The sequence below is a fragment of the Ipomoea nil genome, unplaced genomic scaffold (assembly GCF_001879475.1).
Source record: "Ipomoea nil cultivar Tokyo-kokei standard unplaced genomic scaffold, Asagao_1.1 scaffold1558, whole genome shotgun sequence".
Classification (NCBI taxonomy): domain Eukaryota; kingdom Viridiplantae; phylum Streptophyta; class Magnoliopsida; order Solanales; family Convolvulaceae; genus Ipomoea; species Ipomoea nil.
Window position 1 is genome coordinate 1,497,242 of NW_017617986.1, and position 23,549 is coordinate 1,520,790.

Below are 23,549 nucleotides of genomic sequence, written 5' to 3' on the forward strand. Positions count from 1 at the left end.
TCTTGATAGCTCTGAGTGTTTTCTCTCTTTGAATATATCAAGTAAAGAACTTGATATTTTTGCTCTGTTTAAGAACTCTTGGAATATTTTTCTCTTGAAACTCTCTGAGTTCTTTTTCTTTTCTCACTTCTCACTTGAAGATTTTTTGTATGCTCTGTACCAAATGAGATTTTTGCTCTATTGCTCTATTAAGCTCCTTTTCGTATGTCTTGCTCGTGTGTTCCCCGCATCTTCAAGTCTTCATATCTTCATCATTTTATAGCTGGTAATGAGAATCTGTCCGTTGGAAAGAGACGCTCTCATTTTTGAAATCTTGTATCTTTTTGTCAGAGATCTTATCTTATCTTCTGCAAAGATGTCAGAAAGAGATAAGCTAGCCGTTGATGGATCTTCATCTCCATGTAAATGAGCTCTCAAACTTCCTCTGATATTCCTCTGGTTTAACGTTGAGTGGGAATATCTGGGTCTCTGTTTTGGTGTAGAATGACTTCTCTGATCAGCTCTGAAGTGGTCCTTGTATCTTTGGGATTTAAAAATAGTCTTCAATTTAATCCCATACTAGTTAAACTAGTATTTTTCCTTGTGATAATATTTTCACTGTAAGTTCATCTTCATCTTCTTCATTCTCACGTCTGGGTGTTCTCAGACTTCAAACTGGCTTTGAACTTCCTCCCAATTTAAATTTCTCCTTTGTAATTGACACCCAATTTCAATTGACTTGTAATTGACACCCAATTTTGAATTTCTCCATTGTAATTGGCTCCCAATTGACTTTGACTTGCAATTGGCTCCAAAACTCCCAATTGACTTTGACTTTTGCTTCCCAATTTGAATTATGTTGACCTTGACTTCGAAATTGGCTCCCAGACTTATTTTATTTCCATTCAATTTGATCTCCATGTCTTCTTCGAATCGGTTCTACACTGGCTCAATTGTCAATTTCAATTGATTTTTCAATTTCTGTGAAACTAGCTCCCAGCTCCCAATTTCAATTGCTTATTGGCTATGGCTCCCAAGCTCCCAGCTGAAATTGGCTCAATTGTGAGGCAAAAATTTCTCCCTTGCTTATTGGCTATGGCTCCCAGACTTCTCCTATTTGATCTCGCTTTCTTTCTCCCTTATTGGCTATGGCTCCATCTCCTTCTCCTGGTCAGCTCCCAATTCCTCACTCCATCAGACTTAATTAATTTTGGCATCTCAAATTTTACCTTGTAAAATTATTAATGGTGAGATTCAAACTTAAGGCATTTTACATAACATATCAAGCATCATCCACTTCGTCTGTACAACTATTGATTAAATCTTTAATCTTCTTTGATGTACTCCTTTCTTTCCATAGATGCTTGGTCTCCAAGTCAATTTCATGCATTCTTCCAATCTTAATTTTCTTTCACGAAAATTCTTCTGGGATATTTCTTTGAGTAGTAGCGACATGGATATTGTATCATTCATCTTCTTCTTCAATTTGTCATTTTCTCCAGACAAATTCTTGATTTTAGGCTTTATATCTTCTTTTTCTATTTTCATGCATCTTCCTCTGTTTTTCTCTTTTCCAATTTAAATAATTTCCCGATCATGGTCTAAGACTCTACTAGACCTATGAAATAAAATTGGGGGATCTACAAATACATATTTGGCATATCAAAACCATTACACTTTATTCCTAACATTTTCACATATTTATTTTAGTAATAATATAATTGACTAAATCATATTACAATATCAATTTTTCCAAGATAATTATAAAAAGCAGAGGCATATATTATTCAAGTAATTTGGGTGATAAATTTTTATTAATATTCAAATAAATGAACACTTTCAAATAAATGAACACTTCCAAAGGGTCAACTAAGCCCCTAAACTTTACCCTAAAGGTCAATTAGGCCCCTAAACTTTAAAAAAAGTTCAATTAAACACTCAAACATGTTAAATTGAGTCAATGAAGCTCAAAAACCGGTAAATGACCTGTTATTACAGGTCATTTCAATTCCGGCGACAAAATCCGGCCACCGGTGACGGATTCCGGCGACCGACGAGATTTTCTGGCAACCTGCGAGATTTTCCGACTGTCCGGTCGTCTTCCACTGAAGAAGACGACCGGATGGCCGTCTTCTCCATTGGAGAAGGCGGCAGGCGACCGTCTACAGCCTTCTCCAGTGGAGAAGACGGCCGTCCGGTCGTCTTCTCCAGTAGAAGACGACCAGATCTGGCCGTGGCCGTCTGCTCGTCTTCTCAATGGAGAAGACGACCACCAGACGGTCGTCTTCTCCAATGGAGAAGACAACTAGATCTGGTCGTCTTCTCCACTGGAGAAGGCGGCCTTACGGTCGTCTTCTCCAGTGGAAGACGACCGGAAAATCTCGCCGGCCGTCGAAAAATCTTACCGACCGCCAGAAATTCTCGCCGGCCGCCGGAATCCGTCACCGGTGGCCGAATTTCGTCGTCGGAATTGAAATGACCTGTAATAATAGGTCATTTACCGGTTTTTGAGCTACATTAACCCAATTTGACATGTTTGAGTGTTTAATTGAACTTTTTTAAAGTTTAGGGGCCTGATTGACCTTTGGAGTAAAGCTTAGGGGTCTATTTGACGCTTTTCTCTAAATTGTTTATAATTTCATCTTTAATTTTATTATTTATAATAAAAATATTTATAATTTCAACATATTTACTCCACAATATTAAAAACCTAACTATTTTTACCGCGGATTATTTATATGATTATTTATATTAAAAAAAAAAAAAAAAAAAAAAAAAAGTCTGATAACATCAAAAACAACACTTCATCTTCTTCTTGATCCGTAAGTGGATAGATAGCACTCAAGCATAGGTATATGCTAATATGCATGAAGCTAGGAAATCATCAGCTTTGCAAGTTGGCTGGGTATCTATTAACAATTTGGGGGCGTCAGGAAAGCATATAGCACGGTAAATTACCGGATTGTAGGCAGGTAGCGGGTTCTTTGTTTTCCTCTACGAGCTGAAGTAATGGGTATCAAAATTCAATTCCGAATTGAAATCCAATTTAATTGAGGTATTGAAGGATTCTGCCGCCCGGTAAGATTGGTATTTATCATTAAATTTCATCCAATTTAATTTAAGATTTTCGATTGTCATAACAAAGTAGAAAATATACAATCTTTATTTCATTTGTATGCAGAAATTCATCTTCTTCGTGGAAAGGGTTAGTCTTGGAATGGGATGCAGTGTACCTTTTATCGGAAACTATTCACTTGTTCACCCTCTTTGACTCCCGTTCAACTACCATCTCCAAAGTACACACTCTCTTTCTGTTTTTGTTTTTGTTTTGACAAAAGCATGTATTCTTTTTATTGTATAATTGTGGGTTTGAATTTTCTTGACGAGGATTTTGTGGGATTTATTGTGATTTTAGAGAAACACATCTTTGGTATGTAAAACCCAATGAAGTAATGAGTGAGGCACTGTTAAAACAATACATGGAAATTCTGTCAGCATCTGAGAAGGAAAATGTGCTTCGTTTGCATGGAGATGAGCACAGGAAAACTGCTCTGCTTGCACGTGCATTGGTTCGAACAACCGTTGCCAGATGTAAGTAACCCTATTGAATTTTTCTTGATAACATGGTTATTCGATTTTATTTATCTATAGCTGCCTTTCTGTGTTGTATCAATACTGGTTTTGTTTAGATCAGATAAATTCTCATGTTGATCCAAGATCACTGAAATTTAGAAAGAACATTCACGGGAAGCCTGAGGTTGGTTCTGTTTTGCTTTACCTCGCTTTGATATATCGCAAGTAATCTAGAACACCCATTGTTTATAGGTAGAGTGGCAGCATAGTGATCATTGGCAACCGCCTCCATTGCATTTCAATATCTCACGCACCACTTCTCTGATAGCTTGTAGAGTGACTGTTGATTCTCCTGTTAGTATTCTGCCCCTTCTTTGCATATATATACGGTGTCTCTTTATGATGAAGTATTCCTATTAATTGTTGAAATAATCTTAAGTAAAACAGCAATGTTTTCCTCCATAGATAGGTATTGACGTGGAAGAAAACCAGAGGACAGTAAAGAACAATATTTTAAATTTAGCTTGAAGATACTTTTCCGAACATGAATATAAAGTCTTATGTTCTATTGGTGATTCCCAAGTTCAGCACCAGGAATTTATAAAATTATGGACCCTGAAGGTCAGCATATGTGAATGCATTACATGTTTTGCACTCGAATAAGTTTATTAACATTTCTAGTATGCTATTTGCTTGCAGGAGGCATATGTCAAAGCATTGGGTATAGGGTTCTCAGGAGCTCCTTTCAATACATTTACTATTCGATTTAGGAATTCTGTTGGAGGAAGCTCTCATCACTCTTTGAATTCAGATTCCAAGGTAGATCAATACAATCTCTTTCAGTAGAGCTAATAAGTGGCGTGCTTCATATTCTATTCCAGAAAGCCTTTATAGGCTATTGTAACACATTTGAAGCTAAATATTGAGTTGCTGAACCATTCATTCCCTAAAAATATTCAGTTTTATACAGCCTTCAGTTCCTCCTTTTTTTCACAAAACATTCTTTTTCAGTATTTTGCAATCATACATAGTCCATATAACTTTTCCAATTCAAACATTAATGTTCTACTACTACTGTCCATATGTACATTTCCTCAGGCATCTGAAATAACTGTAGATTACCTTGACAGTCCTCACAGCAGTACAAGCAACTGGCAGTTTGCACTAATTGAGTTGGATGGTTCTCATTATGCTGCCATTTGCACCAGAACTGATGGTTAGGCTCAAATTTTCTATACATACTTAAGAATACGAATTGCAGAGATTGTATGATAACATTCTTTTCACTCTCTAGGTAAAACTAGCGATTCTATGAAGCTGACAGTATGGAAGACGATTCCATTTCTTGAGGACGTATGTGTTTCTGGAACTGATGCAGTTGTAGAAGTGAATGGCATGACATAATCCTTGGGTCTGTGTTTAAGTGACACAACAACCCTACACTGGAAGCATTAGAATTCGATGTTGTGTCAGGAACGCATATGGTTTCCAGCTTGTTGAAGAGCAAGATTATTCCATCAGTAACCGACACCGAAGGCTGACTGTTTGTTCATGGGGCTTTGGCAAAGCTTGGTTGCTTATGGTGTGGCTACTTAGTTACAGCAATCCCAAAGTGCCTATAGTTTTATGGATCTAACAATCTATAACAGGGCGTTTTGTTGAATATAATTGAGTAGTAATTGAACTGCAATTCAATGAAGGTCTCAATTACATTGTTTGGTTGTAGGGAATTGTAATTCCACCGGATTGCAATTCCCTCCCATATGAAACAAATATTTCAATATAACAACACACTTTTTCAGTTAGTCCAATATTGATGCTGGTAGATGCAGATATGAATCCATGGCTCCTGATTTTTCTTTATGCCTTAATCTTGATTATCAATCCTAGTGCATCCAAAGTTCATGTTTCTTAGCTAACCATTATAAATGAAGGGATGTATTATGAAATAGATCTAACTCTAATACTAAATTGAAAGATTTGTTCGGATTCAACTTATATATATATATATATATATATATATATATATATATATATATATATAAATTAAGAATGATCCATGTTTGATAATCACATTGAATTTTGAAACCAGAGTATAAAAAATAATTTACAAATTATTCTCTTTGTCCCATTTTACATGTCATGTTTATTACTCATTGGTTAAATTTTACATGTCATGTTTATTATTCATTGGTTAAATTAACTCATTCTTTTACCTACTTTAAAAAAAAAAATATTTTTGACTTATTTTAAAATTTGATTTTTTTTGGGATAACTTTAGTTAAGTCTCAGTAACTAAATCAAACACAAAATATAAAATTGACAAAAGGAGTAAAATATAGTAAGAAACTATCATATATGAATCACATTTAGTCCTTGAGTATTAAAAATTTTTACTTAGGTGCATGACTATGTAATTACATTTAGTCTTTGACTATTAAAAATTTCTAATTGGACGAATGTCTATGTAATTTGTATCACATTTGGTTTTTACGTCTAATTTTCTAGTCAACTATTGCCCGATTTCGGAAGGAGCACTCCATTTGCTTCTTTTGGAAGAAACATTATATTTGTTTTTTTTTCGGGAAGGTGTACTTCCGCCAATAGTTGACTGGAAAATTGGATGGTAGGATCAAATGATACAAATTATATAGTTATACACCTAATTAAAAAAATTTTAATAGTCAAGGACCAAATGTAATGTAATTCATGTATAATAGCGCAAAATCCGTGTTATAGAATTTTAATATTGAGAATCCTATATATTAGGAAACCTAGAGATTAGGTTTGAGGTGTATGGAAACTTCCATATCAGTTGCCATCTTGCCCCTACATATATAGAGAGCTGAAATCTCCCTAATGTGTGTGAGACAGAGAGAGCTGCTCCAAGGTATTTTATTCTAAAACCTATTCACATGGTATTAGAGCCACTTCAATAATCTTTTTTTTCCGACGATCTCCTGTCGTCACCGCCGGTTCAGAAGGGTCCGCCGGAGTCCGGCGACCATAGCTGCAGAGTTTCCCGGCGAACTGCCCTGCGCGTGGGCCTCACGCGCCGCCGTCGCCGTCGCCACCTCCGCCACGCGCCGGCGCGTGGGACGTCTCCGTCCACCGGAAAATTTTTCCGACGAACGTTTCTGGGTCGCCTAAGTCCCCTCTTCTCAATTCGCAAATTATGTTGTGCACCATGCATGGTGCACACGGTTGCAAAACGACACCGTTTAATATGATGCAGTAACGGTGCCATTAGTAGCACCGTTTAACTCCACCAATCAATTTTTTTTTATTATTATTTTTTTTTTACAAAAACTCCAATCGACGTGTAATTATGAATATATAGTTATACAAGTCTGAATATATAGTTATGAAGTTATGGATATATAGTTAGAGGAAATTTCAATTTTGGTCATATGACTATAGAGGTCTTGTTAATTTCAGCCCTTGACTTTTAAAAGTGTCAATTTAGTACCTTAACTATGCAATTTTTGTCAATTTTGGTCACTCCGACTAAATTGCCAGCCAAATTTTGACGGAAAATTTTAATTATAAAAATAATGAGGATATTTTGATCATTTCACGTATCTTTTCTTCTTCGCAGGCGAGTCCATCCCTTCCTCTCCCGTTTCTGGTGAATGCAATGAACTAAGATGATGAGGAAAGGAGGCTTGATGATATTAAAGGTAGGGTTTAGAGGGAGAAAGAACGTCGAAAACGGGAGAGAAAGAGATGGACTCGCCGGAGAAGAAGAAAAGAGGCGTGAAATGACCAAAATACCCCCATTATTTTAACTATTAAAATTTTCCGACGAAATTTGGCCGCCAATTTGGCCGGAGTGACTAAAATTGACAAAAATTGCATAGTTAAGGTACTAAATTGACACTTTTAAAAGTCAGGGACTAAAATTAACAAGATCCCTATAGTCATATGACCAAAATTAAAATTTCCTCTATATAGTTATGAAGTTGTGGATATATAATTTTGAAATTATGGATGTGTAGTTATGCAATTATGGATATGGTTCTCTGTGAACAACCACTTTAAGAATTCTGAATATGGAGTTATGTAATTATGAATGTCTAGTTGTGAAATTATGAATATATGGATATGAAATTATGAATGTGTAGTTATTATTTCTGAATATACTGTTGTCAAATTATGAATATATAGTTATGTAATTCTGGATATATAGTTATGAAGTTTTGGATATATAGTTATGAAATTGTGGGTATATAATTATGAAATTATGGATATATCATACTGTTTGAATACGAATGGAAACCGATTAACGCCGTTAACGACGATCTGAACGAATTTTTTTTAAAAAATGAAACGGCGTCGTTTTGCAACCGTGTGCACCATGCATGGTGCACACAGTTGCACAGCATAACGCTCCGTATAATAGTTAATGGACAAAAATTGAAATTTATTGAATAGAGTAATTTTCAAAGGAGGGTTGGGAGGATGAGAACTGATAGAATTGTATTGAATGAATGTAATAACAACTGTAACTGAGGAATATATACAAGAGGAATTATAGGAAGACTAGGACTGGGAGTCATAATGTGATTCAAATACAAAGAGTCTTAATACTCCCACTCAAGCACATGGTATACTAGTAACCTGTAGCTTGTCTCTAAGAAAAGAAAACATAGGACTAGGCAAAGCTTTAGTAAATATGTCAGCAAATTGATCTTTTGTTGAGATGAAATTGACTTGAATATCTCCAACAACAACTCTATCTCTCACAAAATGATAGTCTATCTCTACGTACTTGTTGCACGCATGAAAGATGGGATTAGCACACATATATGTAGCCCTAAGATTGTCACACCATAATTTAGGGACAGAGATACCTGGAACCTTGATTTCTCGCAGAAGTGACATAATCCAAATTACCTTAGCACAGACATCTGCTAGAGCTTTATATTCAGCCTCAGTAGAAGATCTAGCAACAGTTCTTTGTTTCTTGTAGACCCAGGACACAAGGTTAGAGCAAAAAAACACATCAAAGCCACTTGTAGATTTTCTGTCATTTGGACAGCCAGCCCAGTCAGAATCAGAGAAGGCATGAATTTCCTTGGAAGATGACTTCCTGACTCGTAAATCAAAGTAACAGTTCCTTTAACGTACCTCAAAACTCTTTTAAATTGCTCTCAGTGAGAAACTGTAGGAGCATGCATGTGTTGACATAGCTGATTGACTGCAAAGGAAAGATCAGGACGAGTGATAGTTAAATACTGTAATGCACCAGCCAAACTCCTATACTGTGTAGGATCATCATACAAGGTTGTATCAATGACCACGGTTTTTGAAGTGGAAATAGGAGTAGATAGTTCTTTACACTCTGCCATTCCAGCATGTTTTAAAATGTCATTCATGGATCTCTGTTGTGAAAGCAAAATTCCATCATTGCATTTAACTGTTTCAATTCCAAGAAAAAATCCAAATTCGCCAAGATTTCTAATTTTAAAAGCAGTAGAAAGTTTTGACACTAACTGAGTAACTAGATCCTGATCACTCCCCATCATAAGTATATCATCCACATAAACTAATAGATATACGCAAGCAGATCCCTGTGAGTAGTAAAATAAGGATACATCCATTTTTTATGGCTCAAAACCAATGGATAGTAAAAATGTGTGCAAACGATTAAACCAAGCCCTAGGTGTCTGTTTTAATCCATAAAGAGACCTTTTCAGTAAGCAAATATGATTTGGGTACTAAGTATCAATATAACCAGGTGGTTGTTTCATGTACACAACCTTAGATAGATTTTCATTTAAAAAGGCATTATGAACATCAAGTTGCCTAACAGTCCACCCTGATGATAAAGCCAGAGAAAGAAGTAACCTGACTGTAGTTGGCTTGACCACTGACTGAAAGTATCAAAGAAATCTTGTCCAGGCACCTGATTGAACCCTTTTGCTATTAATCTTGCCTTATGTCTCTCAATGGAGCCATCTGTCTTTTGTTTTGTACGAAAGATCCACTTACACCCAATAATATTCATACCTTCCTGTGATGGTACGAGAGACCATGTTTGATTATGAAGAAGGGCATTAAATTCTTGATCCATGGCTGCACGCCATTCTGGGTACTTAACTACCTGAGTGTAACAAGTGGGATCTGAAGGACAAACCTGAACCGTTAAAGCTGATGGTGGAACCTGAGACCGACTCTGAGTACTCATTACGTGATTCCGAACGGCTGATTTCACGGTCTTACCCAAGGCCGACCACGGGGCCTGGCAGCCGACTGTACGGTGTGATCCGTAGGTTCGTGTTCGGACATGCCGGCTGACTGGGTGACGAGCAGTTGCTGCGACGGTAGTGCGGCGTCGATGCTGCCGTGGGGCTGCCCAGGCGGGGTAGTGATGATCGCGGCCGGGTAAAAACCTGATTCAGCCCATGGAGTGATCTGTACTGGAGGAGATGCTTGCAAATTATTTTTAGTAGCAAAGTGATAGACTGTCTCATCAAACCTCACATGCCTGCACACATAAATCTTGTTAGTTTGTAAGTCCATGCACCTATACCCCCGGAACGACTCAGGATATCCTAAGAAGACACATGGAGATGAACAATATGACATTTTGTGACGATTGTATGGTTTGAGATACGGATAAGGGGATGCGCTCGCTCAAGCATGCGAAGAAAGCTCTTCGAGAAAGCCGGTCTCTCTGTTCGGCGTGTGGTCGAGTTGGCACTCTCGCAGACGTATCTTGGAGAAGGGGATTCCTCTCTACTAGAATAAGGGAGAAGATCTACGACTTTGGTATGATGTCCTTCGAACGTGGATTCGCGTAAAACATCGCGCAACTGTTAGCAGAGGGTTCCGAAGTGAGGGATGGTTCTGGGTTTCCATCCGTTAAAGGAGATTCGAGAAAAGATGGAATAGGAAGACGTGTTTCCAGAACACGAAAAACGATACGATAAATTAGAAAGAACTCATATACGGAACGAGGGCGACCCATGAAAATACATCTTTCCACTCCAAAGTCCCAGTTCGCACATTAATCGACCATGTACCGGGTCGCACTCGGTATGCCCGCAAGGGGAACTATTGAGTCCTAGAACCTACCAGTCGTACGTGACTCAGAGATTCCGGCTAACTGTACCATGGACCCCATAGACACCCAAAGACACGAAGAAAAGAGTAGGAGGGATGGGAGTTATGCAACTTTAAATGGGGACTGGAGTTATTTAATACAACATATGACATTTTGTTGATTAAATAAACTGCAGTTTCATAGGAAAAATTCCAGAATTTATATGAAATAGAGGCATGGCCTAAGAGGGCTAAACCCGCTTCAACTATGTGTCTATGCTTTCGTTTGACACGACCATTTTGTTCATGAGTGTAGGCACATGACTGGCTATGATTAATGCCTAGTTGCACAAACAAAGAATGTAATTTATTATATTCAGCAACTAGATCAGATTGAATGGACTTGACGATTAAATGAATGTTCAACTAAAGCACGAAATTGATCAAATATGACATAAAATCAGATTTCTGCTTCATAGGAAAATACCAGGTGTAACGAGAATAATCATCAACAAAGATGACAAAATAACGATAACCATTGGAGGATAGCAAAGGAGCTAGTCCCCAAATATCGATGTATATCAAATCTAGAACATCGGAACTATTAGACTCAACACGTGCTAAAGGAAAACGTGCAGATTTTTCCAATTGACACGCTGAACAACGAATAGTACGACTAGAGCCACTAATTGGACAAGACTGAAGAATTTGACTGAGGACACGTTGATGGGGATGATCCAAAAGATTATGCCAAATCGAAGCGGAAGCACAAGTAGAGAGAAACATGGAAGGAAACGAACTTGGAACATGCAAACTGTATATGCCACCCGGACTACTGCCCCATAGGAGGATTTCCTTTGGTGGTGATATCTTTCACAAGAAAAAAAGAATGATGAAACTCAAAGAACACATTGTTATCTGTAGCAAAACGTTGAATAGATAATAAAGAGGTATACAGACCAGGAACATGCAATATATCAGACATCGTAAAAGACCTAGAAGGGGTATCAAAAGTAGCATGAACAACACGACTAATAGACAGGCCCATACCATCACCGACACGTAAAGTGTCATTACTAGTGTACTTCTCAGAGGAAGAAAGGGCAACTATGTCTGGAGTTGCATGATTTGTGGCTCTAGTGTCCGGAACTCAAGTATGAGAGTTTGACGAGGTTTTAGCACCCAAACCATGCTGAAACACCAAATTAACCTGAGAACCCAGAGCCCCTGAATAATGCTGAAAACAATTGGCTCCCGTGTGGCCGAAAACCATTACAAATTTGACACTGTTCATCATAGCGTAAAAAACAATTGGCTCCCGTGTGACCGAAACCATTACAAATTTGACACTGTTCATCATAGCGTCGAAAACAATTGGCTCCTGTGTGACCGAAACCATTACAAATTTGACATTGTTCATGATAGCGTCGAAAACAATTAGCTCCCGTGTGACCGAAACCATTACAAATTTGACAATGTTCATCAAAATTCCGAAAACAATTGGCTCCCGTGTGGCCGAAACAATAAAAAATTTGACACTAAATATTAAAGTTACATTCGTCACGCTGTTGACCTTGGTGCGGACTGCCGCGACTCCAATTGTCACCACCCATTCTTCTTGAAGACATCAATTCGAAATTAGCCTCAGCCTTGCACACCAGTTTTCTTTAATTTTTTTGTTCGTCGTTTCTCGTCTTCGCAACGTCCCACATCAACCAGTGAATTTCAATTTGTTAATCTTGGACCAAAAAATCTTCTGGTTCGATTGTAGATTTAGTAATTGTGAAAAAAAAATCATAACTAATTGATACTAGATGAGAAGTGATAGAATTGTATTTAATAATAATACTGGCAAATATATACAAGAAGAATTATATAAAGACTAGGGTTGAGAGTCATAATGTGATTCAAATAGAGTTTTTTGCACTTTTGGTCCCACGACTATAGTGGCACTAGTAGAATTGATCCACGACTTTTGAACCTTGCAATTTTAGTCCACGACTATTGATTTTTTTGCTAAAATGGTCCTTCCGGCCACTTTTCCGTCAAAATTCCACCGGAAAAAAAAAATCTCCATTTTTAACAGGGTTAAAATTGACATTTTACTTATCTCAACAAAAAAAATATATATAAGCGATTGCATTTGAGAATCTCCGCCGCTTCTCTCGCCAAAAATCTATACAGCGAAACTTTTCCGATGTCTTCGAATGATCCGGCAGGCGTGCTGGCTCCGTCTCCAATGCTGCTGCCGGATAACCCAACTAGCTCGGGGAACGCCACGGTCGCTCCGCCGCTTACTGACAGCCCTGCCTGCTCCAGAAACTCCGCCGCCTGGGGCAGTAGTATGTAGCCCAGTAATATTGTATGTAGTCAAATGTCAATTTTTTTCTTTTATTTTTTGAAATAAGTAAAATGTCAATTTTAGCCCTGTTAAAAATGGAGATTTTTTTTTTCGGTGGAATTTTGACGAAAAAGTGACCGGAAAGACCATCCTTTTGCAAAAAAATCAATAGTCGTGGACTAAAATTGCAAGGTTAAAAGGTCTTGGATCAATTTTGCTAGTGCCATTATAGTCGTGGGACCAAAAGTGCAAAAAACTCGACTCAAATACAAAGAGACTTAACAGGGAGAGTAATTTCCAAAGGAGGGAGTGGGGACCAGCAGAGGTGAATGGATAACACAGAGAGGATTGGATTACACTTCAAAGAAGATAAAATAGTCCATTACATTACCAGAATCTCCGATGACTCAACACTGTCGGAGAGTTTCATGTTAGACTGAGAAACAGCCGGAAACTCTTCCATTTCCGGCCATCGGAAAATAAATAAAATCCCCATGGAAACTTTCTCGTCCACCGTTGCTTCCCGCCATTTCTCACCTTCGCTCACCAAAATCTCCCTCTCAAATCCCAAAACCTCCTATCTTTCTCTTCCTTCTTCTTGGCCTGCTTCCACCCACTCCCTCTCTTTCTCTTCTCGAAACTCATTCACCGTAAGTCCAACTAAACACTCCCAATTCTGCAATTTTCTGTGCTTTTTCTTTCAATTATTATCATTTTACAGTTCCCTTTTTGTTATTGTGGCAGAGAGAGGCGTGGAGGTTTATAAATTCCAAGAATGTAGTGAGTTTCAGAAGGGAAATGCGCGGTGTGATCAGAGCTGAAATGTTCGGGCAGCTCACCACCGGACTTGAATCCGCCTGGACCAAGCTTAGAGGGGAAGGTGTGTTCTCATTATTATCTCAACTTAGCTTTCACTTCAAACTTCATATATTTTGTTGTAGATAATATAGTTTTAATTGTAATTTAGGATTATGAGCTGAGATCTTTCTTGTTTGTTGTCGACTTCAATAAAATGCACCGAATAAGTTCATATGTTCAACAAGTAATGCAGAGTTAATAAGGTTTTTGTGAGGATTGAACCTAAGTTGCTAAGTATTAGAACCATATTGCATTGTGTTTTCTGCATTTTATGTCAGTGATTGGTTTTCAAATCTTGGAAAAGGTATAATGCATGCATATGAGAAGACCTTTTCAAGGCCAGCAATTTGAATCATGCACCCATTACTCACCACCACACTTGCTGAATCCCTAAGAACATTCATTTCTACTATGAATAATATTTGCATAATTTGTAAGTAATGTTAGTTTCCGACAAAGTAAATGCGTTACTGTAATTTTCCTTGCATTTGAAGTAAATGCTCATTGCACTAGTCAGTGATGGTTTGTCAATTGAACTAATGAAGCACCAAGCTTGGTGTGCTACTTTTTGATGAAATACGAAGGAAGACAGTGTCCAAAATATAAGATGTTTTTTTCGCTCACAGTCTCAAACTGGCCTGTTTTACTAGTGGATTAATTAAATATATAATGGAGTAGTTATAGATAGTTATCTATAACCCGATGTATAAATTTTGTACAAGTTTCACACTCCATATTCAATGGTTGCCCGTGGATTGATTGACCTCAGTATTGGTTATCACAAGCATGATATATTTTAAAGAAGAATTTCTCTTAAATACTGAGTAATTTGAGTGGTAATATATTATGTCGTCCACTATAAAGTTTCTCCTCAGAAGTGCTACTTTGTATCCATGTTCTAATTCTACTTGCTCCTGTAGACTGCTTTTAGTGTTTTCACGAAACAGGCTAAGTTTCTTGTGTTTCAGAGGTCTTGAACAAGGAAAACATTGTTGAACCTATGAGAGACATTAGGAGGGCTCTACTAGAGGCAGATGTATGCAAAATTGCTCTATTAGTGGTTGTGTTTTCGACATGGAACATGTACCTCAAACTTATAATATGCACCTTGAATGACAGGTTAGTCTTCCGGTTGTGAGAAGATTTGTTCAATCTATTAGTGATCAAGCTGTTGGCACTGGCTTGATTCGAGGAGTGAGACCAGATCAGCAAATGGTTAAAGTATGATTTATCAGAATTTCAGTAAACAAAACAATCCTTGTTAGCTCTTATTTTTTTTCAGTTTTATGAACAATATTTGCATAAACTAATGTTTGGTCTGTGCTATTACTTGCCAATTTCTTATTTGTACTTATACTTCAAGTTACATATTTAATGATCAAGTTTTTTAGTGATGTTTACTTGCAAACATTTGTTTTATTTTTCCCCCACAAAGCTAAACCATGTTTCATAAATTTTTTTGATGAAGATTGTGCATGACGAACTTGTGAAACTGATGGGTGGAGAGGTTTCTGAGCTAATTTTTGCAAAATCTGGCCCCACAGTTATTCTATTAGCCGGTCTACAAGGTGTTGGAAAGACCACTATCAGTGCAAAATTAGCTTTATATCTTAAAAAGCTGGTACATATTCAGTAAACTTGTCCTCTCTCTCTCTCTCTCTCACACACACACACACATGCACATGTGAACACATGTATAAAGCCACAAGTAAACGTTTCTGTATCCATTGTTTATTTGAAAATTCTGTTTCCGCCTTTGCACACCTATCTAAGATTAAAAGAATTTCTGACTCAAGAAGCTTGGATTGCAGGGGAAAAAATGCATGCTAATTGCTGGAGATGTGTATAGACCTGCTGCAATAGACCAACTTGTTATTTTGGGTGAACAGGTATTTGATATTACTTTTTAATAATGTGCTTTGTCTTATGGTGAAATTGTTATCTCAACGGTAGTCAAGATTCTAAATTTCTAATATATGCCAAGTTTTACGAATAGGATTGATGATTTCCAATTTAAATTAAAGAAAAAAAAAAAAAGAGAGACCTGTGATCAACACTATTATATTCTCACAATCAAAATGGATTTCTTTCATTGCGGTAATGGAAAAAACAACATCGGATTTTCTGGTTTATTCATTCTCATGAAGTCTACTAATAATGGGACAGGTTGATGTACCTGTTTATACAGCTGGAACAGATATTAAACCTGCAGAGATTGCTAAACAAGGTTTAGAAGAGGCTAAAAAGAAGAACATAGATGTGGTCATAATGGATACTGCCGGAAGACTTCAGGTTATATATGAAATTGGGATAATTTGCAGAAATGAGGAAATGTGTTTTTGTTTCTTATACCTTTTACCTTTATCAGATAGATAAGGCAATGATGGATGAATTGAAAGAAGTGAAACAGGTGCTGAATCCCACCGAAGTTTTGCTTGTTGTGGATGCAATGACTGGCCAAGAAGCAGCAGGTACTCTATCCTTAGCTTATTGAAGTAGCTAATCTGCAGGATTTTTGGCAATTCTTTTTAATCATTTCTTTTAATATTTCAGAACAAATAGCCACATGTCCTAAGGAATATCCATAGAGATGATTTGTACTACATTCTTGTCTTGTAATCTAAATATAGTTAATATCTCTTTTCCATAGTTGTTAAAAACTTACATTTTTATTAAATGATACAATTACATCGCCTTTGGCTCCAAGATTACGTGATTTTGAAATTTAATGAAATTTCTTAATTCATATCATCTTAAATATGAATGCCTGAAGATATCCTCTAATTCTGTTGCTTTGATATAATTTTAGCACTGGTCACGACTTTCAATCTTGAAATTGGAATTACGGGTGCCATCTTGTCAAAGCTGGATGGGGATTCTAGAGGTGGAGCAGCTTTGAGTGTAAAAGAGGTAGGATCCATTTTTCCCTTTTTGATGACTTTGTCGAACCTTACAAGGATTTCTCCATGGTACATTGCTTTTTTAACTTTTTGCTTTTAATGGGCAATCAATGACTTGCTCTTAAGACATGACTTTACATGGTAGGTTTCAGGAAAGGCGATCAAACTTGTGGGAAGGGGTGAGCGCATGGAGGACCTTGAACCTTTCTATCCTGATCGTATGGCAGGACGTATTTTAGGGATGGGAGATGTTTTGTCTTTTGTGGAAAAGGCACAAGAAGTTGTAGGTCCATTATATTCTTTCCTGTGTTTCATTTGAAGAGAGAGTAAGCTCTGAATTTGATGTGGATCTCTACAAATTGTGATCAGATGCGCCAAGAAGATACGGAAGAGCTGCAGAAGAAGATCATGAGTGCTAAATTTGACTTCAATGACTTCCTCAAGCAAACTCGTATGGTTGCACGGATGGGTTCCATGTCTCGTATTATCGGAATGGTTCCTGGGATGGCAAAGGTAACACAACTGCCTCTATTTTTTGTTTTGTTTTATTCTGTGGATACCAGGCAGGCCAGCATAAGAGATTTACGTCTCCTTCACATGTTAACAGGTAACTCCTGCACAAATTCGAGATGCTGAGAAGAACTTAAAAGAAGTGGAATCAATAATAGAAGCAATGACCCCGGGTTTGTTATTCACACTTGACCTAAACCTTGTGTTCTCTCTCTTCTTTAGCATTTTGTCTTCTTGGATCGATACTCCCTCCATCCCATTTTTTGTTTGGTTTAGTAAACAAACTTGTTTATATATTTGCGTTAGACATAGTTTCATGAATACCTACCTCTCCATTTGAATGATTCATATAATAAACTGCCATTTGCTACAGAGGAGAGGGAGCAGCCTGAGCTATTGGCAGAATCTCCCGACAGGAGGAAACGTGTTGCTCAAGATTCGGGAAAAACTGAAGAGCAGGTAAACACTGTACTGATAATTTGTATGTTATCCACAACATTACTAGACACTCACAAGGGATACGCGATTTAGGTGAGTCAACTTGTCGCTCAGCTCTTCCAGATGCGTGTGCGTATGAAGAATTTGATGGGTATGATGGAAAGCCAATCCATTCCCGCACTAAGCAATCTTGAAGAGTCCGTGAAATCGCAACGGAAGGTGCTTATTATGCTTTCATCCTAACCCCATCACAATTCATTGCCATTAACAATCTTCTAAGCATAAGCATCCTGGAAAATACTAAATAGATGACTGAAACCATACATACTTTTGCATTTGGCACAACTTATTTTACCCGATATAACCAAAACCCAAAACCAAATATGCATATATTTTCCAATTACATTGAAATTCATATTCGTTTATGTTATATTCATAGTTGAAAAAATTGCTAGGTGCTCCTCGTGGGCTGGGGGGCCTAGCGCTTAGGACGCTTAGGTGCCCACATATTTTTTATTTTATTTTTTATTTTTTAAAAATTTGTTTAAAATTTTTTAAGAGTTGATAATTATAAACTATTTAATACTTTAATAGTTAATACTAAAATATTAAATATTAACCTAAAAACATAGTTTAAATAATTTAGGGTTATTTCTTTTAAAATGATGTCGTTTTGAGTGAAATAACACATTTATAAAAGAAGGGAACAATAGCTAATTGGGCCTAGTTGGAGCCTATGAAGCCTAGGCAGCCTAGTTGGCCACCTAGCCGGCCAGCCGTCTAGACCACCGAGATTAATCAGTTTATATTGCATTCATTCTAATTTCAATTAAACTCCATGTAACATACACTTAAGGCTGCGTTTATTCTCCATTTTCTGTTTTCCAATTGGATAAATGTACAAGTAGACGTATCCAATGTTTCCCTTTCTCTAGTTTTCCATTTTGCCCGTGAGTAAACATAAATATTTGAAGAAAATAGTTGAATGCGAGGCCATTTATAAGCTTTTATTACATGTTAATGGGTAAACAGGCCCCTCCTGGAACTGCAAGAAGAAAGAGGAGATCTGGAACAAGGATCCAGTTTGCCCAGAACTCCATGGCATCTACAATCACAAAGAGTTCTGCGTAGCTTTGAGCAGCACTACTTTTGCAGTTTAACTGGACATGCTATATCCAGTGCTTGCACAAACAAGTGTTCCTCGGTTTAAAGAGGTTTCCGCGTACATTTCGTGTGACATTATATTTTTTGTACATTTAAGGGAAATGAGAAGTGAACAATAGATCTCTTGTTTAAGTCACTGGGTTTTACTTTCTGCTGGCTAGATACAAGTTTTTCAGCTTTCACTATATAAGTGTTTGGTTAATTAGCTTTTTGTATTTCAAAATGTTAAAATTTAAAAATCTACTTAAACAACATTTTCAATTATCTTTTTTTTTTTTTTTTTTTTTGGTGCCAATCAGAGTTCCTTTTTTTTTTTTTTCAACATCCTGCCAAGGCCCAAAAGTGACCAAAGCTACAAAGAGATAAATGAATAAAGCAAAGGGCCTAAGGCTAACTAGTAACGGAAATAAACTCTAAACCACCAAGAAGGCCCAACACCCATACTGCAGGCCACCTGCACCTCATGCCAAACTGGACAATTCCTTTGCGTCATGCCCTACACAAAGGGTGGGAACGGTGCTCCAAAGTCAGAAAAGGATTAGTTTCACCCTCAAGCGTCAGGTCGATCCCCCGCGGTACAGAGCTCTGCATTTTTATTCGAGGGGACCTATGTGACCATCCACATAAGCAATGAAACCAGCCTTCAGAAACCCCACCACCCTCATGCATTGGACAGATCCCCTCCGGTACATATCTCTGCATTTTTATCCGGGGGGACCGTGAATAGTCCGCCACATGAGCAATGGTTCTCGCCTCCACCCACCCTTGGAACCCAAGCCACCCTCGTACGTACAGAGCTTTGCATTTTATCGCAAAGGGCTTCAACGGCCCAAGTTCCCAAGCGATGGCTCCCTAACCACTGATGCTTAACATATATATCACCCTTAAGTGTTAAACCAGCTCTCTCGGTACAGCGTACTGTATTTTAACCGGGGGAACCTGTACGGCCATCCACAGAAGCAATAGCATATATGCTAAGCACCAGAAGCCCACCTCACACCAACCCAACCCTTTATAGCAGCCAGCCTTTTCTTCCAATCGCCAAACTCAAGCAAGATTCTTCTTTAAAAAAAAAAAAAAAAAAAACAGACTAAGAGAGCACTCCCACCTCAGAATGTATGCTATGCATGAAACACAAGAATCAAGTCCCGCGAGACACACAGCCACACAGATAGAAGCAGAACAGGCAAAGAGAGCACAGAGCAGCAGAAAAAACCCCCTAATACTGGAAAGCCCCCTACGCCCTATGCCAGCAAGGCCAATCTACTCAACTAGCCCAGCAGAAAAAAAGAAAAAAGAAAAAACATGAGGTAAGCGTACAAGTGTAAAGATATAAATGAAAGCATAATAGAGATGCGGCTCGCAGGCCCAAAATACAGGCACGCAGACCCACAAGTAAAACAAGGAAAGCATAATCAGGGTGGATCGTCCACGTCAAAGAAAACATATGGCACATCATCATTAGCAATTAGAACGCGCACCCTGGACGGAAGCTCAGTAAAACATGAAAAGCGAGTCTCCCCTGGCTTGTCAACAACCCAGTCAGCTAGAGCCTGTGCCGGCAAGTTAGCCCTAGGTGGGCACAAACTGGCAGAGACAGACCCACATGAACATAGGAAACGGAGCCGGGATACCACATCATCTAGCGCTGATGGTGGCCCGATCGAAATATCAAGATAGCGTCCCAGGTCCACTAGTGTGGACTCCAAAATAACCTCCATATACCCTCCAGCCAGGCACCACTTTAGACACGAGAACAATGCCTGAAACAGACCTTGGGTATGCTCCCCATGCCCAAACCACGCCACCCCGTAGCAAAGTCCACCCCCTGGGTTGCGCACCAAGACTGCCCCCCCCCCCCCCTGCAGCTCCCGAAAGAGATACATTAATCTTAAGAGCTCCTGCTGTAGAGGGGTCCACCTGACCGTCCTAACCACTCGTCTCGGCACATGTGCCTCCAGATATGAAACGATCGTCCTCTAGTTTGGGGGTAGGATATGCTGCATAGGCCAACGCCTGAACAAGCATTCCGCAACCCCTCTAGCCACCCCGAATATCACTCGGGTAACACTCGGGGTGCCCCGTCCATGCATACACCCATTACGCTGTTTCCACAGCTCCCACATCACCACAAGCAAGGCAACCTGTTAACAGCAAAAGAAAACAAAGGATTACGCGTCCCTCCACGGCCCCAGCCGGCGACCAGTGTCCTAAGATTCCGGTGCCGCGACTGCAGGCCTAGGGACGCCAAAATATAGTTCCAGACAGCTTTCGCTGTTTCCTCGTCATAAAAAACATGCGCAATAGTCTCAGAAGCTGGGGCTGGACAACACCTACATTTCGATACAAGCACATGCCCGAACCGAGACAAGGCATCATCCGTGGGTATCCGCCCTCGGAGCACTCTCCAAATCAGGAAAGACACCTTAAAAGGTAGATGCTTACGCCAACACTTAGCCAGAAGAGGGTCCAGTGCAGTGGGCGAAACAGGCCTAAGATAGGCCTTAGCCGAGGAAAAGGAAAACATACCATCAGAAGCTGCAGTCCAAAGCAGAATATCCCTCGGACCCTGGCCCATCCGGGACAAGTCCACAGCGACCCCAGCATATAACAGCTCCTCATGACCGGTGAGATCAAGTGCACCATCGTGTATGTAATCCAAGAGCATCTCCTGGGAGTAAGAAACCCTCGGAGAACGGAATAGCTTGCCTAGCGGCCCCAAACCTGACCAGTTATCCCACTAGATATTAACCCGGCCCTAGAACAGGCGCCAAGTAAGGACCCGCTCTACCTCATCGCGAACTACAAGTATTCGCTTCCAAGTGTGCGAATCAGAATACCGGGCCACCTTAGCAACTGGGTGAACTCGTCTACAATACTTGGCTCTCATAAAATCTGACCACAAGGTGTGCTCCGTGCGAAAGTTCCACCACAACATCGCACTAGCTGATCAAACCATTAAGTCCAAGTCCAGGAAGCCAACTCCCCCCTTCTTCTTAGGCAAGGAAAGAGTTTTCCACGAACTCCAATGGTACTGGGCTCCCCCTGATTGCTTCCTTAAGAAGCTTGCAAAACACCGTTCCAAGTCCCGAACGACTTGCTTGGGCGGCGCACAGGCTGCAAACAAGTGTAGTGGAATAGCTTGTAGTACCGATGATATCAAAACAGCCTTCCCCCCTTTTGATAAAACCCGTAGTTGCCAACTCAAGCACTTAGTTTTGACTTTATCAACCATCGAGGCAAAGTAAATACATTTCTTATGCCCTATGTACAACGGGCACCCAAGATAAGTAAAAGGGAACTCATTATGCACACACCCAATTTCCCTCCGAACTTTGTCCACCACCCGGGCTGGGGTACGGGGGTGCATATAAAATGCACTCTTCTGAAAACTGACCAGTTGGCCCGAGATCTCCTCGTAGCTCTTCAGAACTGCAATGACCTTCGAGATTGCCCCCAGCCTAGCCGTGCTAAAAATAATAACATCGTCTGCATAATCCAGATGATGGATATGTGGTGTACCCGGCGGCTGAGAGAACCGTGGCACCGTGGGATCGTCATAGACTCGGGCCAGATAGACGGAAAGAACCTTCGCCGCAATAACAAACAAGGTTGGTGACAGAGGGTCCCCCAGTCTAAGCCCCCTGGAAAATGTAAAAAATCCCTCCTTTATGTCATTCACTATTACTGAATACCATACATTAGACACAACACGGAATACCATATCAATCCAGACCTCACTGAACCCCAACCGGCGCATCACCGAGGTCAAGAAAACCAGGAAACCCGGTCATATGCCTTGGCCATGTCAAACTTAAGCACTATGTCCCGGCTCTGTCGGCTAAGTCCATGACACATCTTTGAGGACAGAAGAACATTATCCGTGATAGAGCGGCCAGCGACAAATCCACTCTGCTGCGGTGATAACACCCGTGGCAATATCGTGGCCATCCGGACAACCATAAGCTTGGTGACCACCTTGCTACTGAAATTACAAAGGCGGATCGGCCTATAATCTGCAAAGGTCCCCGGACTCGGTTTCTTCGGCAGCAGCACAATGGAAGTGTGCGTGATAGCTCTAGTGAAGTCCCTCCCAGTAAAATAACTCCGGACCATACTGACTATGTCGTCCTATATGATGTCCCAGCAAGCTTTATAGAAAGCTCCCGAGAAACAGTCAGGACCTGCAGCACTCGTGGAGTTCATCTGCATTACCACCTCCCTAACCTCTTCCACCCCCGGGACAGCTGTCAACAGATCATTATCGTCCTCCGTAACTAGCCGTGGAATACAGTCAAGCCTAGACAGATCAAAACCGCCACTTCCACTGTGAACATGCGCTCAAAGGACACTGCCTGCTGGGCTATCCCCTGTCTATCCTCCAGCCATTCCCCCTCATCATTCTTAACTCGATGGATAAACAATTTGCGCCTACGCTCCTTGACGACAACATGAAAATATCGGGAATTTCTATCACCCTCCTGTACCTCTGTGAGACGCGCCTTTTGCTGCCAATATTCTTCTTCTATCGCTATTTGTTTTTTCAACAAGGCAACACCCTTTTGATATTCAATTAACGCACGCTCATCCTCGGGGTGTTGCTGTAGTACAGCCTCCAGAGTCTGGACACTTTCCTCATATTGCCGCAATTTAGCAAATATGTCTCCACATATCGTTCTACTCCATTTATTCAATACTTTGGCTAATCTATTCAGCTTAGTGGCCAATACAAACATTGG

The 23,549-nt window shown here is 39.5% G+C and overlaps 2 protein-coding genes and 1 pseudogene across 2 annotated transcripts; 2 read left to right on the plus strand and 1 right to left on the minus strand.

Moving 5' to 3' along the window:
- Positions 1 to 2,806: 2,806 nt before the first annotated feature.
- On the plus strand, positions 2,807 to 5,414 carry LOC109189518 (annotated as a pseudogene).
- Positions 5,415 to 8,705: 3,291 nt separating this feature from the next.
- LOC109189557 (uncharacterized mitochondrial protein AtMg00810-like) lies at positions 8,706 to 9,155 on the minus strand. Its single transcript, XM_019340168.1, has one exon. It carries the CDS (start codon positions 9,153 to 9,155, stop codon positions 8,706 to 8,708), a length of 450 nt encoding a protein of 149 aa, XP_019195713.1.
- Positions 9,156 to 13,297: 4,142 nt separating this feature from the next.
- Positions 13,298 to 18,956, plus strand: LOC109189608 (signal recognition particle 54 kDa protein, chloroplastic-like). Its single transcript, XM_019340219.1, has 15 exons — positions 13,298 to 13,590; positions 13,685 to 13,820; positions 14,767 to 14,834; positions 14,918 to 15,019; positions 15,267 to 15,419; positions 15,610 to 15,687; positions 15,965 to 16,090; positions 16,167 to 16,269; positions 16,608 to 16,708; positions 16,844 to 16,981; positions 17,068 to 17,211; positions 17,306 to 17,381; positions 17,582 to 17,667; positions 17,740 to 17,865; positions 18,679 to 18,956. The coding sequence occupies exons 1-15, from the start codon at positions 13,435 to 13,437 to the stop codon at positions 18,775 to 18,777; spliced, it is 1,692 nt and encodes a 563-aa protein (XP_019195764.1). The 5' UTR covers positions 13,298 to 13,434; the 3' UTR covers positions 18,778 to 18,956.
- Positions 18,957 to 23,549: the final 4,593 nt, after the last annotated feature.